Source organism: Chaetodon trifascialis, chromosome 18 (assembly GCF_039877785.1).
Source record: "Chaetodon trifascialis isolate fChaTrf1 chromosome 18, fChaTrf1.hap1, whole genome shotgun sequence".
NCBI classification, from domain to species: Eukaryota; Metazoa; Chordata; class Actinopteri; order Chaetodontiformes; family Chaetodontidae; genus Chaetodon; species Chaetodon trifascialis.
The window spans coordinates 17053595-17070114 of record NC_092073.1 but is presented as its reverse complement, the minus strand read 5'-3'; the positions used below and the strand labels follow the sequence as shown (position 1 = coordinate 17070114).

General features: G+C 42.4%; 1 protein-coding gene across 1 annotated transcript in view; it reads left to right on the top strand.

The window, feature by feature from the left end:
* The window catches only part of ptprn2 (protein tyrosine phosphatase receptor type N2), a 125102-nt gene that overhangs the window by 88641 nt on the left and 19941 nt on the right, over nucleotides 1-16520 (top strand). Inside the window, exons 12-14 of the mRNA XM_070986509.1 lie at nucleotides 7586-7801; nucleotides 10197-10400; nucleotides 15891-16038. Of these exons, the coding sequence (XP_070842610.1) occupies nucleotides 7586-7801; nucleotides 10197-10400; nucleotides 15891-16038 (568 nt within the window). The remainder of the gene's footprint in view (nucleotides 1-7585; nucleotides 7802-10196; nucleotides 10401-15890; nucleotides 16039-16520) is intronic.

Sequence of the window (16520 nt, the reverse complement as noted above, 5' to 3'; positions counted from 1 at the left end):
CTCCATCTCACACATTCACCAAGACTCAATGCATTTAAGACATTCACTGTCAAGTTTCTGCACCGTAAGTGATGTTTAAAAGGGAGTTAAGATGGGAGAGCAACGTGTCACCTTTTCCATTTGATCTCTGTATAAGTGCAAAATCAAACCGCAGTCGTACCAACTAACAATATACCAAAATTACATCACTGGAATCCAGACAGACTTTCATACCGAACTTTGTTTTCCGCCTATATTACAGCTATGTCTCGTTATAAATGTTAAAGATAAGCATGGAAATAGAACATTAAAAAAGAGTAAAACCCAGATTAGTCTAGATCTTTCCCTCTCGCACACGTCTTTTAGTATCATTTCAGCAGCAACAATAATAGCTGGTGGATCTGATATAAAAAAAAAACACCAAGAACACCCAAATGTCTTTTGTTTTGCATACATTTCTCTCCGCATTACAGTTTGAAACTAATCCTCCAACACCTTCCCAAATGGAGCTGCAGCAATAGTCGTGCTCAGATATTATTATGAATAATTTATTGCACCCCATTTCAAAGAGCCAAGCAGAAACCCCAACTATTTTTGGTGTAACGGTATCACACGTTAGTTAAGTCTGCAGGTACACATTGCAGCTGTTGGTTTCTTGTGCAGCACTGGTGTGCAGCAGTGTAAACGGTATTAGCCTCTCACTGATATCATTATAGTGTGATTGGTATGTGGACCACCGGCACAGTGTGCTACTGGGCAGGTGTTCTCTTCTGTTTGCTCAAATATATTACAGTTTCTGTCCTCTCTGTGGTCACGCTGAGGTATCCTTGCAGGTATACACGCTCAGTTATATGTATTGTATGTGTGCATGCATGTGTATTTTGCAATACAAGACCTACACACGCCTGTGCATGTATATTCAGATTGCACACATGAGGACAAACATGTAAATATGTTCAAAACTGTTCAGGCTGTAGGTGCAAGCAAACATCTAAGTTATTGTCTCTTCATCCCTTTTGTCAACTCACATGCACCAGCGTCAGTGGATGTCTCTGCTCTGCCATCTCAGGTAGCGCACTTGATCATGACATTTGTTTAACATTCCTCATCCCCCTCTCTCAGCGACACGGCGAAGTGCCGCATACCTCTTTCTCCCGTTGTTTAAACACGTTCGCCGCTTTTCCATCTTTTTTATTAGAAATGAGAAGTGTGTCATGGAGGCAAACACCGGAGCAGCACAGGAGAGGAGGACAGATAAGCCTTGCAGGACTCACGCCGACTGCTCGAACATGTGTTACCCCGAGGAAGTACTTACCAGAGGAACACACAGGTGTGACAGCAACCACGAGTATCGCCAGTGACCATAAGAGTGACTTCAGTACGTTCCTGAGTTTGACTGCTTGTAGGTTTTTTTGTGCGAATGAATCGATGCACGTCAAACCTCCCTGGTGTGATAACCATTAGCACCGGCCTCGCTGGAGGATGTGACATGAGTTGTGAAATCGTACTGTGTGGTGCGTAGTGGTGGCTGAAATGTGTGAAAATGTGTCCACTTACGCAGAGTTCAAGTGAAGGAAAACAACAGGTGCCAAAGTCAGGTTTTCCTTCAAAGAACAGGTGAGGATGGCGTCTTCTTCTTGGTTTCTTTTTCCCTCCTTTTTTTCCTCCATTCTCTGTGGTGTCAGGGGAATGCTCCTGTTTGGATGAGGTTGGATTTAGATAGGACTGACACGTGGGTGACCAGGGTATCTCGTATGAAAAAGAGTGAACAGGGCTCTCTTCCAGTTCGCCAGACAACAGGATTGATATGATCGTATGGTTGACTTAATGTAGGGACTGATTTTCTGGGGATTAACTTCTGGGAGCCTCTATTTCTTTCTTTCTTTCCAGTAATAAAACCACTCACTGGCAGTCGTGATAAAAGTCTCCCACCATGCATTGCTGGGTTGCTTGTGTGTCTTGCATTCGTGGAACAACATGCACTGCAGCCATTCTTTTTTGCATTCAAACTGAACGCAGCAAGATAAAAATTCGCCTCTCTGTCGACGGGTGGTCGGACCGTTTTTGGGCCCTCTGGCAGGAGAAAAACTGAATTTGGACTCTGAATAATTCCTGATAAATGAGGATGCCAGTATGCAAAAAGCATGACGTGAAAAGTGTCACTCTGTGGCATACAAGGATGGAACAAATCTTGTTCAACGAACAGCATAAAATCACAAAATGCGTGATTAATTTCAGTTCTGCAGCAGCATCATACGCATCGTCTAGAATTTAAGAGTTTTGGGGATGCAAAAAAAAAAAATTGTTGAGTCAGTTTGAGTGTGTTCTGCATCAGATTTGGTCAATGCGGGCCGTCTGGTTGGCTCTGCTTTTTGAAGGTGGGGTGGCGTCCGATGTGGCCACGGACCCAGGCTGGACAGCGAGCTCGTTTTTGTTCTCCCCTTCACATTGCCAACTCCAGCTGTCACACAGAGGGACAATAGAGAAGAGGAGGGGGTGCTCTCTGAATGGAAAAAATAAACTGGAGAGCCCCCCGTCACACAGCCACCCCCCCCACCTCCTCCCCTCCCTCCCCAAGACTCGTCATCTGCATTTGACAGGACCCCCGTTCTCCTCTCTTCACCGCCCCTTTTCTTTTTCTTTCTCCTTTTCTCTCCCTGTGCTCTCCATAATCCCCCTTTCTCTCTCTCTCCCTGCTAAGTGCAGCTGTTGCTCTCCATTGGATCCGTTTTTTTTTCAGACTGATTGCTAATTAGGATAGCTTTTTGGTGAGTTTTATCTTTAAAACTTGTTAAACTTGCAATTTTCCTCCCTCTATTTCCTTTATTCCGGCAGATCTTGGAGGGAAGCAGAGAAAAGACTTAGCCAATTATACACAATTTACTTTAGGCTGAGCATTTTTTCAGACTGCACCCAATGTCCCATACAGCATTCATATAGTTTACAACTACTGTACTGTGTGGTAGCCTCTTATTATAGTGCTCACTTCAGCTTTGAATGCAAAAGCCTACTTTGAAGAATAGACTGCCCCATCTCCCTTATTCTGCTCACATAACTGAATCCCTGGGAGAGGGAGCAGAGGAAAAGGAGAGCCTGAGAAAACAGCAATTCACACACCGAACACAGAGACCCCTAGTAGCTCAACAAATGAGTGTCTAGCCCTATGTCCATTCATATCGCCCCTCGGTCCGCAAGCCTATTAGCCAGGCATCGCTCCTTGAACATTCACTGTCGACAACATGTGGAGGCATCGCTATAGCAACCAGTGGATATGACATGTGCAATGGACGGGGACTCCTGAGCTGCTGAATATAAGGAGGGGCTCAGCCTTAACTAAATGATCGCAAAAAACCCAACCCCACCACCTCCCCATCTCTTTTCATTGGCACAGAGACGCTGAAAGGACTCACTAGTGGGGCTTCTGCACATTCTTCCGAGGCTCGGAAAATCAGGCGGGCATATCCCACATTCTTCTCCCTTTTCTTATTCTCTCCGACTCTTTTTTTTTTTTCTTTTTCTTCATCTTCGTGTTGAAGCCGCGCTCTTTTGTTGGCGCTGGGGGACGCATGGGACCCTCGCAGGGGAACTTTTGGAGAAGCGGACTGAGTGGGCGGCCGGGACGCACAGACGCTTCTTGGAGCTGCGGCGGGCGTCAGTGGTTAGCCATGCTCTCTGGAATACAAGACACAGCATCCTCCGTTTGCTGCGAAATGTGCGCTCTGCCCCGCGACGTGGATTTGGGTAATTATCTTCTAGCTTTGAAACGTGTGTCTGTCTTTTTCTTTTTCTTTTTTTTTTTTTTTTTCATTGCTGTGTTGCAAGTTTTAATGCGTCAAATGCGTAAAAGGCGCCCCGATGGACCTGTCTTGAAAACTTGTCAGTAGTCTTAACATCACGTTGAAAGCTGGTTTTGTTTACGGATGAAAATGATTTTCGTGTGTTGCACAGTATTTTAGGCGCTGTGGTTTTGTGGTTTCGTTCTGTTTCATCCTGTGTGCTGCGAGACTCTGCTGGAGATCGAAGGTCCAAAAACCCTATGAAATATGATCCGCCATCGAAGTGTTGCAACATGCATGCAAGTGTAGTCAATCCAAGCGTAAGATCATCGAAGCATTCCTGTAAAACGGGAGCTTGAGCCCGGTGGTTTGTGCGAGCACATCTGGCTGAGGGGGACAAAGTTTGTGTGCAGGTTCATCCAGCCTGGTGCTCCAACTCACAGACCCTGAGAACTGAAAGCTGCTAAATCCGCTCTGTCTGCATAAATTACACTCTTTTAATCATGTGTTGAGTTTAAAAAAAAAGAAAAAGAAAATAAACGCAGTTATCTTGATCTAATTTAAATCTGATGCATCTGAGCTCTTCTCCTATTCCATCTATAGTGGGATTGATTAGAAATTTAAAAAAAATCCTGCAGCAGATGAGTTTCCATCAAATGGCTTTTTCTCACAAATTAATGATTATTTGCAAAGGTTTTTAGAGTTTATGTATTTATCTGAAAAAATAGGCCAATTTCCACAAGTGCTGCATTTATAAAATTAGTACTTGGTGTTTCCAGTGTTTTCAAAGATCTGTGAAAAATAGCATGAATTTAGTGTTTCATGTGTGATCTTTTTTGATAATGGAGGTACACCAGTCACATTTTTTTTCATAGAAACCACTTCATATGTAGCTGATTTCACATCTCTTAAATCTTCAATAGTCGCTCCAACTTGGAAAAAAAAAAAAAAAAAAAAAATCTCCTTGGATTAGGGTTAGCTGAGCTTTGGCAGTTGTGTGTTTTGGAGGATATTCCTCTTGTGCTTCTTAAAGGTATTGTGATGGGAGTGAATGGAAAGCCAGCCGCCCCAACAACACCTCTCCGCCTGACCTTTCCTCTATCATTTGAATAATCCAGGACACCGAAATCCATCTGCCCCTTGTCTCCTCTCAGATTGGCTAATTCACCAGACAGGGGCAATATGAATAGAAGAGAGGAACAGAGGAGGAAAGTCTGTTAGCGAGTTTGGATCCTGCACAGGAGCAACAAAAATGGCCGTGCTGAACATGATTCGAAAGGAATGAAAAAAATGAATTTATTGAGGTTTAAAAGGTGAATTTTGATTGGAAGTAGAATTCATGTAGGGAAAAAAAAAAAAAAAATCTCAGTCATATTTCATATGGATCTTAAATTTCAATAAGAAATCCTGCATAAACAGTCATATTAAAAATGTACAAGTTTTGATTATGGTAATATTTAGTCTGATTTATTAAAAAAATAATTTTCGTGTATTGATGTGAAACCACTCAAATGCTTTCTTCAGTTAAAGTGATTCAGTGTTTTTGAATATTTCAGTCAGGCAAATCTGTTTTTAAGTCATGCTCCAATTATAGTAAAATAGAATAACTACAAAAATGTTTTTTAAAAAAGCAAAGGAGCAAAACTCTAAAGGGCCATGAAGGTAATTCTTAGCCTCACATCTCCCCCCTCTTCCTCCTCCTCTATTCTCTGTCTTTCTGTATCTCCTCTGGTTTCTTTCTAACACGATTACCACCTTCAAACACTCTTTTTGCTTGCAGTGCATTTCAAGCCTGTTTTCTCCCACAGTGGAAATGCTTTTTTATTCATTTCAAGGTGTTTACCTGCATATATTTCAAGAGTAGCCACGGATTGAGGAGGGCCACGTCTTTGATTACCTCGATAAGACTTGTCGTCTCTTCCGGAATAGAGAAAATATTTTAGTCTAAGGGAATAGCTTGGAGTTGATAAGCAGGTTTGGACCAGTATGTCTGTAGGGGGCACTTTGGTTTCAGAAGCAGCAGTCTTGAAGCACTACACCGATGTGACATGCTGTGTCTACATTGCAAAATATGCTGAATATTAGAGCTAATGAGGGTTTTCAGGTGCTATATGTTCAGTCTTTTATTGTGTAATTAAGTCAGAGAGGATGGTGGCTGAAATACATTCTCAAAAAGTACTCTAGCAAATGAAAACTGTGTTCATTTCTAAATGTTCCTGCTGTGTGTATGTTCATTTGATCACCGAACACAGACGACTCACTGGATCGAGGCCATTTCTCCCCTCTGTTACCCGTACATGAGCCTCTTCAAACCTCTCAGTTGTTGACTAACCTCTTAATGCTTGATTGAAACTACATGCTCGAGCCACAGCCATTGCAATCAACGGCAACTGTCGTCAGGCCCAACACAGTAATCGAAAAGACCTGGGCATCCGCACAGCCGCTAAAACATTGGCAATTACGAGCCACAAGGTCAAACCATATTGTTACTGGTCTGAGGTGAAGTGTCTTGTTTTGAAAATGGTATAACAAGATGTAGCCATCATTCAGCCGGCCCATTAGACCCCTCAGGCTAAATGTCAGAGCTCTGCCATTTTTTTTTTTTTTCATGTTCTAGATTTGATTCACTTCAACCATCCATCTTTCAATATTGCATGCAGACAATTAGGAGCCCGCTGATGTATTTGTGCGCTGTTATTGATATTGCCCTTTTGCAGATGCATAGCTATTGGCATGTATGCAGCTGATAAAATTGGCTCAAAGACGGTGGAGAGCTGGCTTTTACAGAAACTACATATTTTTGTGTCAGTCACCGAGGACGGGAAGGATGATTTATGTGAAGCAGATTTTGTTGGGAAAATAGCATCTTTCTCTTTTTGAGTAAACTAACTTCGCATGATGTCTGCATTTAATGCAATCAGCAATGAAAATCTTTAACAGCAGCTACATTTTAGGTATCATTAATTATCCCTCCCAATTATTGCTCCTATTATCGCTGTTATGCTCTCAAAATATTCCGTATCAGTGGGGCCCACAGGGAATTTATCATTACAGTAAATGTCCATGAGTGGACCAATTATCTACACTACAGGCCAGTGTTTTAACCTAGGCTGATACAAATCGCTTAGTTGATATTACAGCACATTAAAAACAATTCTGCCATAGTGAGACATCCCCTATACCCTCCTGTTTGAATTAACATGCAGCATGGGTGTGAATTTTCGAAAAGGCTTTTCTATTCAACTGGTGGTGGATGTATGAAGGTCCAGACTGGGCTGTGCCCGTGTCTCTACAGTCCTGGTAGCCATTAGCTGTGCGGCTTGGGCCAGGGCCTAATCCAGCCAAACTCAGGACCAGAGGAGCTAATTAAGCACAAGCTTTTAGTATCCCATCCTCCTGTAGCTGCACAGTGCCAGCCTGCCCCATGCCAGCACTAAATGGGGTTGTAAATATCTATAGTGGGCCACAGTGTGGACACAGCACTGGACATGAGCTGGTAATAGGGGTTGACTGAGTCTGAATGCATATTATAAGGCCAGTATTACAGCTGGCTAATGAGTGGGGGTGGGTCAGACAGTGGTGGTGGGAGGAAGGAAAGAGCGGGAGAGGAAGTGGAGGTAGGTAAGGAAGCACTCACGGTGCTGTCTAGTCCACATTTTTTTTCACGGGAAAGTCAGGACAAGCCTTCAGGTGAAAATTGATGCACTGCAGACTTGATATGGAGGTTGCTGTAAATCAAAAAAGAGCACATCAATCAGAAAAATGACAGAGTGGCATCCTTTACTGCTCTGACACTGTGCTCTCTCTCTGTGTTTGTGTGTGTCCTCCAGAGGGGCAGCCTGACCCAGATCCCCGTGGTGAAGGAGACCAGGGTGGAGTCAGGCCAGTTCCTGCTGCTCTCCGTCCTCTGCATGCTCTTCATCCTGGTGGCGCTGGCAGTGTCCGCCACTTTCTTCTGCGTGCGCCAGCGCTCCCACCTCCGCATGAAGGAGAAGCTGGCCAGCCTGGGGACTGACACCAGCACGGATGCCACCGCAACCTATCAGGTTAGACCAGCCCCCTCGCTATGGGCCAATCAGGAGCCGGGACACTTGGCCTGCGCTCTGCCATTGGAAGAACACACACTCTGTTCGGATACGGTAGATTTTCTGATTGGTTTGTAAGAGTGTAATTGTTAAGGCATCTATATGTTTGAGTGATTCTCTTCTACCTGCTCTTAGGATGGTTTTTGGCTGTTGTGATGATAGAGGTTGTCTTATTTTGATTTAATTAATTGTCTTTATTGTGCAGTGCAGTAATTGTACATCAGAAATAATCCTTTTTGTGCTTATATGCATAATTTTCATGCTCCATATTTCTTGCATTTTAGACTTCTTGCTCCAACAGATACTCACTCCATCCAATTATTGAATGCTCACCCTTGCCTGAGAGGTGTGTGTGTGTGTGTGTGTGTGTGTGTGTGTGTGTGTGTGTGTGTGTGTGTGTGTGTGTGTGTGAGAGAGAGAGAGAGAGAGACAGGGGAACAGGCCGCCACTGTGACCTATTCCTTCTGTTCCTCCAGGGCCATGGGCAGCCAGGGCTGTATTGATTTTCAGCGTTGGGGCTCAGCTGTGCCCAGCATGGCACTCAGAACATATTTATCTGCATGTCGCGTTAACATTTTCAATATTTAATCAGGTTTTCACAGGGCCTCTCGATCTATTGAAAGCTGGAGGTGTTACAGTGTTATAACAATGGCCGCAGAGATGCAGAAATAAGCAAAAATGAAAAGAAAGAAAGCTTTTTTTGGTTTTAGACACTAGGATTGTGTCCACTTTTGTTTATTACAAATAGATTCTTCATTTTTTAAAATCCTGTTTTGCATCTGTGTCAAATTTTTGCCAATTCATGGTAGCTGTTTTCACTCAGTATAGCTTTAATGATGGGATGCATGCTCTGTCGGGTGTTCATGTGGGTGTGTTCTCTACGTTTGAGGGATACAGTTGTTTTTGTGCTATGGGACAGAGACGTTGTTAGATGGCAGCACATACTGTAGACACTCTTTCCTCTCGGCCTGTTTTCATTCTTATTAGCAGTCTGATAGTGGTAGGGGGCGGCAGGGGCAGTAGTCCCGCGACCAGTGCTCCTCCCTGGGCCCCATGTGTCTCTCCTCTGACCCTCTCTGGTGATAACTGCATCCCCCTACCTGCTCCAGGGACGATTTCTCGGATCCAGTACAGCACGCTGCTTTGCAGAGATGTTGAAAAGTAGGATGAATTATGAGGTGGACCTGGATATTGCCCCGAGGCCAAGGCCCAGGGCACCACTTCATGGCTCTAATCATTAAAGTCTGACGGCGGGAAAGCTGATCCAAGACCAGGGCTTAGAGGGGCCTGTGCTCCAGAGGGAAATATCACTATGATAGATCATGAGATAGCATGTGCTTTCACGAGGCATTTTCTCTGGCCTGCCCTGCCCTCGCTGTTATTAATTGAGTATGGAAATGAATTCTGTGGAGATGACTTTGCCTCCCAAAACCAAACATGATGAGGTTTACAGATTATGAATTTAACACAGAAAAACAAAATGTGACCAATCCTCGTGAAGGAAATGAGGCAAAGTGTGTGCCTGTTTGTTTACACATGCATAAGATTGCTCAAATCAGGCAATGGGGGCTTTTTCATTATTTTATTTTTTCTTTCTTTTTCATTTTGAGTATACTAGAGGAAATAATGCCTAGTCTTCAAATTTTTGATGCCTTGTCTCTGCACTGAGGCATGATGGAAAAAAAGCTGAGTCATTGGGAGAAGTGTAATCTTCATCGCAGTGGGTCTTTTAGCTAGTTCCAGAAACCAGGAGATATCAATCAAAACAGAGGATTATACTTTACAATTGTGCCAATGCATTTTTACCTCCTTTGGTTCTCTCTGGTTATACATTTGCAGTGGAACTCCTGTTTGATTGATGGGTAGATTCTCCTCTTATGTTTCTGTCTTTGCAAATTCTCCTGTTTAAAGCATGTAGTATTTGCTCTGTAGAGCTTGACTGTGCAGGATTTTACTTGAAAAGATCATCTTTTTGACAACTAAAAGATCCATTCTTAAACAATGAAGACAGTCACTGTGTTGCAGCCAGGTGTGACGTTCTAAATTTATTCTGTAAATCGTGTAGGTTTCCTCAACCATGTATTTTTGACATAATTAGTATAAGCTCCATAATCCACGAGGATAAGCCATTAATCTACAGGCGAGTGAGGACAGATCAAGTCGAGCCGAGATACAGGATTTTACAAGGTGCATTTACAGAACTCAGCCCCTAACAGCAAGGATAAGCACATAACCTACATAAAACTATTGTTATGTGCATGAAGAGAAGATAAATGCATGAAACCTTGCAAAGAGTCTGGGAGAAAACTGCATATCTTATGATCAGTGGTTCACAATTATCTCCTGTAATCCCCAGGAGCTTTGTCGCCAGCGTATGGCGATCCGGACGTCGGAGCGTGTCGAGAGACCAGAGACCCTCCGCCACTCGCGGCTCAACAGCGTCTCGTCCCAGTTCAGCGATGGCCCCGCAGCCAGCCCGTCCACCCGCAGTAGCACCTCCTCCTGGTGTGAAGAACCAGTGCCGTCCAACATGGACATTTCTACTGGTCACATGATACTGGTAAGGAAACAATGTGAGTGATGATTCGTGTGGTGGGGAAAGTGGCGAGGGAGGAGAATAGATGGAAGATGGTTGAGGTGTGGTTTGTTGTCAGGCCCTCAGAGACCTTTTGTGGTTCTTGGCATCAGACTGTTACGACTAAACAACCACAACATGTCATGTCTCACTGACTATGCACTAAACCTGCCAGGGTGGGTTTAGTGTACTTGTAGAAACTCCAGTGCTATAAGAATAGGTCATAATCATACATCAGCGGTTCACAACCAGGGCTACTCATACCCCAAGAGGTACTTCTACAGTTGCCATGGGTTACGTGAGCAGCAGAATTAATCAGAAAAATAGAAATAAGGATGAAAACATGAAACAGTTTTGCTAAAAGTAATGAATAGCCAGTTTGATTAGTTAGCTAAAAACAGTTGAAATAGCCAGCTAAAAGTAACGAATAAACAGTTGAAACAGTTGGCTAAAAGTTACGGCTAAGCAGCTGAAACAGTTAGCATAAATTAATTGATAAAATCTTGATATAGCTAGCTGAAAGTGATGATTAACGGTCGAAATATAGTTGTCCAAAAGTCATGGTGAAGCAGTTGAAACAGTTAGCTTAAAGTAAGTGATAAAAGGTTCAAATTGCTAACTAAATCTTATGAATAAATGCCTGAAATAGTTGGCTGAAAGTCATGGCTGAGCAGATGAAACAGTTAGCTTAAATTAATTTATAAAAAGTTAAAATAGCTAGCTTAAAGTAGTAAATAAACTTGAAATAGTCAGCTAAATGTAAAGGATAAACAGTTTAAATTGTTAGCTTAAAGTCACTAGCTTAACTTATTGGATAAACAGTTGAAATTGTTAGCTAAACATAATGTATAAATGGTTGAGATTGTTAGCTTAAAGTAGCTAGCTTAGCTTAATGGATAAACATTTAAAAGAAATAAAAGTAGCTGATAAAAAGTAGACATGATTGGCTGAAAATAAAAGGTGGTTGAAATAGTTAGCTAAAAGTAGTGGATAAATGATGGAAACAACTGAAAGTAATGTATAAATGGTTGACATAGTTAGCTTAAAGTAATGAATAAACGGATGGATAAACATGGAAACAATTAGCTAAAAGTAATTGATAAATGGTGAAATGGCTAAAAATAATGGAAAATGTTTGAAATATGACGTAGTGCAAAGGTAAACTTGACCAGGCTGAACTAATGACAGCTCATTTTTACGACAAAATACAACAGCAAACGATTTTATATAATTAGCAACACCAATTTTAAAATCAATTAGAATGAACACATTTGGAGCGTGACAGGTGGTGTCAATGTAGGCGTAATTGTAGATGTAGGCATAATCTGGAGAGGTCTTTGGGGATACGTCGGACGGAAATGTTGGGAATCACAGATCTACAGGAATAGGCTCGTGCATAGATTATAGTGTATGCTTTTAAAACTCCCTGTGTCTATGAATATGCTAGACCCCGTGCTGAAAACCAACAGCTTGATTTCTCTGTTTATCTGTTTGGATGTGTCTCTTTTTCATCCCTCTCACCTCATCCCCCTCACAACCCTGTTATCGTAGGGTTTTTTTTTCTTTTCATCACTCTTCCCGCTGTTTTCTCCCTTTTGCTTTATCTTGGTTCTGTTGTCTTCATTTTTTCTCCTCCAACTTTTTCCTCCCTTTACTGTGTCATTTTCTCTCTTTATCGTTCCGTCCTGCTTCTCTCCACACTGTCGTTTTCATCTTTTACCCCCTCTGTCTCTCTCGCTCTCTCACTGCTGCAGCAAAATAAGGCAGACATTGTTTTGCGTGATGGGAGCTGCTCAAAACTGAAATATCATTACCCAGCTGATTGTCATTTGGATGTTTTAGAAATTTTGCTAGGTTTTTATTTTGGTTGAAAAAGCTTTCAGTTGCCAACGCTTCCACAAACACACAATGGATTGTTTTAATTTTGCACAACTTTCGCTTCATTCATTTGAGACAAGCTTGATAAAAGAGATGGATAGATGCCTTGCAGTGTTTCCATTAATGGAGAGAGCATTCATCACACTGCATGTCTAGCTTTTATATTGGGAGGCTATAATGAATGAGAGTGAATCTGAGTAATGCCTTGTATTGGTGGTAATAGATGGGTTTTGTTGCACTCGTCAAGGCTTGTTTGTGAAGCCCCTTTTGAAAACATTGACAATAGAAAAGCATTTAGCCCTGCAATAACAAAAGAGGCGCTGTGAATCATTTCTAGGAGCTGTTATTATTAGCCCCAGTTTCTTCACAGCAGCAACGCAGGCATTGCAAAGTAGAAAGGTAAAACACACAGGGACCTTTACTTCTCTTTCATGCCATGATTGACATGGAGATGTCCTATAGGGGTCCTTCTTTAAAATTCCACCACCATCTCACATGAAACCATGTGTGAGATTGCCTTGTTATCACTGATCTCAGACCTATATTTTCCCATCTCTGCTCTCCTCTCCTCTCATCTCCCCTCGCTCGCTCTTTGGAGCTCACACCGTGTGGAGAAGGATGATGAATACATGGCTTTCCAAAGCACATATGCTGGGGGTCCTTTTTTTTTTGAGGCCCAATCACCTCACAGACACACACGCACACACACACACATGCAGGATACACAGCCACTGTGCTACAGCGAGAGCTAAGTTCCATCAGGATAAATGAAGTATGATGTTGCCCCCCACTGTTCGGCCCACCTCAAGACTTAAAAAGTCTTGCATAACGACTTCCAACTTCAAAACTGGAATTGGATGCCTCTTTGTGCTGAGTCATCTGTTGTTGTTTTTTTTCTTTTTTAGAATTATGACACATCTCTACTGTCTTATTTCTATCTATCTATTCCTTTTGCCACTTTCAGCTGCAACAATGCAAAGTTCAAATCCTCAAAAATGATGACCAGCTGTAGCATGGAAGTATATGTGGCTGTATTTCCATGCTTATCGTTGCAGTGCTGTGTGTTCAGCACCATGGACAGCACTTTACAGTCACAAAACAACATCCACTGTCCAGAATCAGGGTCAAAATGTTGATATAGTTGCTTTTGCTCCGGTGATCCTTTGCCTTAATCACCTCTCTCCTGAAAAAGAAAAAAAAATCCATAATTATGTAGCCTGGGGCTCTTTTTCATTATGTTGACTAGTTATTGTTCAATTTTTTTTTTTTTTTTTTTGAAATGATGAATTATTTGCTCAAAAAGAAAACAGACTCAGGCAAAGGAAAATAGCCACCGACTCGTGCAACATGTTCTGCCCTCAGTGGCTTTAAATCACAATTTTACATTTAGTTTATGAGCAATTCAGATTCCATTTAAGGCAAAACAAATGTGTTCTTTTAATTTAGCTATTATTAGTCAGACAAAAAAAACAACAACAGCATATTAATACTTTTTTTTTTCACCTCTCTCCACCGTTTATCATATCATAAAGCTCCCTGTACAAACTGTTACCAGCATTGTTCGTTTTAATTTGACAGCAGAGCTTGACAGTAATGTGTTACCTGTTGTGTCTGGCTCCCCTGGTTGTCCCTTCATCCTGATTTCACCCGGCACCCTCTGCTGCCGAGGAGACTGCTTAGGAAGGATTAGACATTGTTTCCCTGACACCCAGGCCTCCCATCCCAACCCTCTGATTGGCAGACATAATCCCCCCATTCACTAAACCTTCGTTACCCTGTCTCTGGAATACGCCATGGTCCACTGCCTCCCCCTAGGAACGGGAGGGCTTGATAAGGGCCTGCTGGCTGCATTGCATTAAGCTGCGAAAATATGAATTTGGAATGCAATCGATTCAGGGCATCGTTTGAATAGAATGGGATGCAATTCAGAGTGGATTTATCAAGTACATGGAGATGTAATATTGGTAGGGGAGGTGGAATGCTGTCAGGCTGGCAAGCAGAGAGTACTTGTACAGGGTGACAAGAGCATAGTGGTGACAGGCTCTGTCAAGTGGCCATAATGGCATGCTGTCATTTTCCTGGGAAGACAGCACTGTGTGTTTGCGTAGGCGATGCACAACAACACACATGCAAATATACTTGTGTTGCCTGCTATTAGAATTGACATTAACTAGACTTTTTTTTTTTATGTAATTGAGTTTTTTGCATGCATAAAATTAATAGCTTAAACAGGACTGCTTCAAAGCCTAAATGTAGAAATCTACAGTGGTGTATGAGAAATATCACTCTGTGTCATTAATGGGTTCAGACAGAACACGTTGTGCTTTTCTGATCTCTCATTATGCAGCTGCATTAATCGCAAGAGTTGCTTTTTTTTGTTCTCTGTGTGGCTTTTAAGACCCGAGTGGCACCTTTGGTGCCATATCTAACAATAAACTTTGATTTCCATTGTCTGTAGGATTTGTAATGTTCTTATAAGTCACCTAATATCCTTTGCGTGCATGCAGGGGATGTCTGAATTTGTGAGCCATCAAAGGGTAATTGCCTATTATGTGTCGGACAAGCTTATTTGTGATTATCATCGAGGTAGGAATTGTGTATATGCTGCAAAGGCTTGAATTTCCCTTTTGACAGACAGGAGAGAATAAGTCGGATGTAACAATGGAGTGTCACCTCTCTGCTCAGCCTACCTACACTGCCTTTAATATGGGATAAAAACCCAGCACATCTGGGTATCACTTTCATTGTATTAGCCAGCTGATCCCTGACATCAGTTTATGAGTCTGTAATCTTCTGCCTCACACAATAGCGGACTAAACCATTTAACCCCATCGGGAGGGGAGCTATGATACAGGAGCGAGGGCGAAGCACGGCGTTACGCTAAAAAAGACCGTCTTGCCAACTACAGCCTCTAAGCTCCCTAAGACTTGCCCTGGTTTGGGAGAATACACACACACACGCACACACAGGCCTCTTCCCCTCCCCCTCCTCTTTTTCCATCTTTGTCTCTCTAGCGAATTCAATTTTGTCTTCTCCAAGCGACGGCTTAAATGCAGACAATCTTATCAGGGGCTGTGCAAGCAGTGAGGGACGTGATTGAAACACCCCTGAAGTATTTCCAATGCAGACAAACCTTTCAGGAGTCTTAATTGTGTGTGATTTTTTTTCTCTTTGTCAAACACACATGCATCAACACACAAAGACGCAAACATTACCACACCTTCCCCACCTAGACCTTCAGCAGCCTCCTCCTCACCCAGTTGTTACACTATAGAGCAGCTTAGGACAATAATGCTCCATGACACCTGATTGTGGCTTTAATAGCAGATGCTAAACAAGGGTTTAGTGTCTTGCTCCATTTTATTTACTGGTTAGCTCATGGCGAAGAAAATATAATGAATAAATAACAACAAGGTAGCTCAAGCCAGCTATGATATGGTGAAAATGAATTATTCTCATTTAATTCATTCAAATTTTCAGCAAAAACAAACACAAAATGTCTTTTTACAGCCATAATTTTGGAGACGTTTGACCGACTTGAATGGTTCTGGCTTGGTGAGTAAAATGGTGGCTAAGGGGGTGTCTGTTTTCTTCTAGTCATACATGGAGGACCACTTGAAGAACAAGAACCGTCTGGAGCGTGAGTGGGAGGCCCTGTGCTCCTACCAGGCAGAGCCCAGCGCCTGCAGTGTGGGACGGGTTGAGCAGAACTCCAAGAGGAACCGCTCAGACGCCGTGGTTGTATGTGAGTCCGTCCACATGTCCATTCATTTTTTTTTTTGTTTTTAGCCATGAGAGTGTTTCCACCATTTACTAGGCTGCTGCTGGTGGTATATTTATATGTCATATCTTTTATACGGATCCTTCAAAGAGCTTCATAAAAACAGTTTGGTACAGAAGCCAAAGCACTATGAGAAGCTGCCAGTAGAGGCCTCTGTCGTGATCAGAAAATTCTGTGCTTTTTCAGTGAAAATCAGCAGCTTTGAGACTACTTTGAATGAAATTCACCAAAGATAAAGGGCATAATAATATCTAATAACTATATTATTAAGTCGTCAGGTTACAGATTCCTGTTTTGGACTGGAACATGCGCTGAGTCAACATGCTGGTATATCAGAGCTCCAACTAGTGATAGTCGCTCCATTTTGCTGTTTTTTAGGTTCAGCCAAACCTCTTAGATAGCATTAAGTTTCCTGAAATCATCCATTATTCCCATCCTCAAATCAT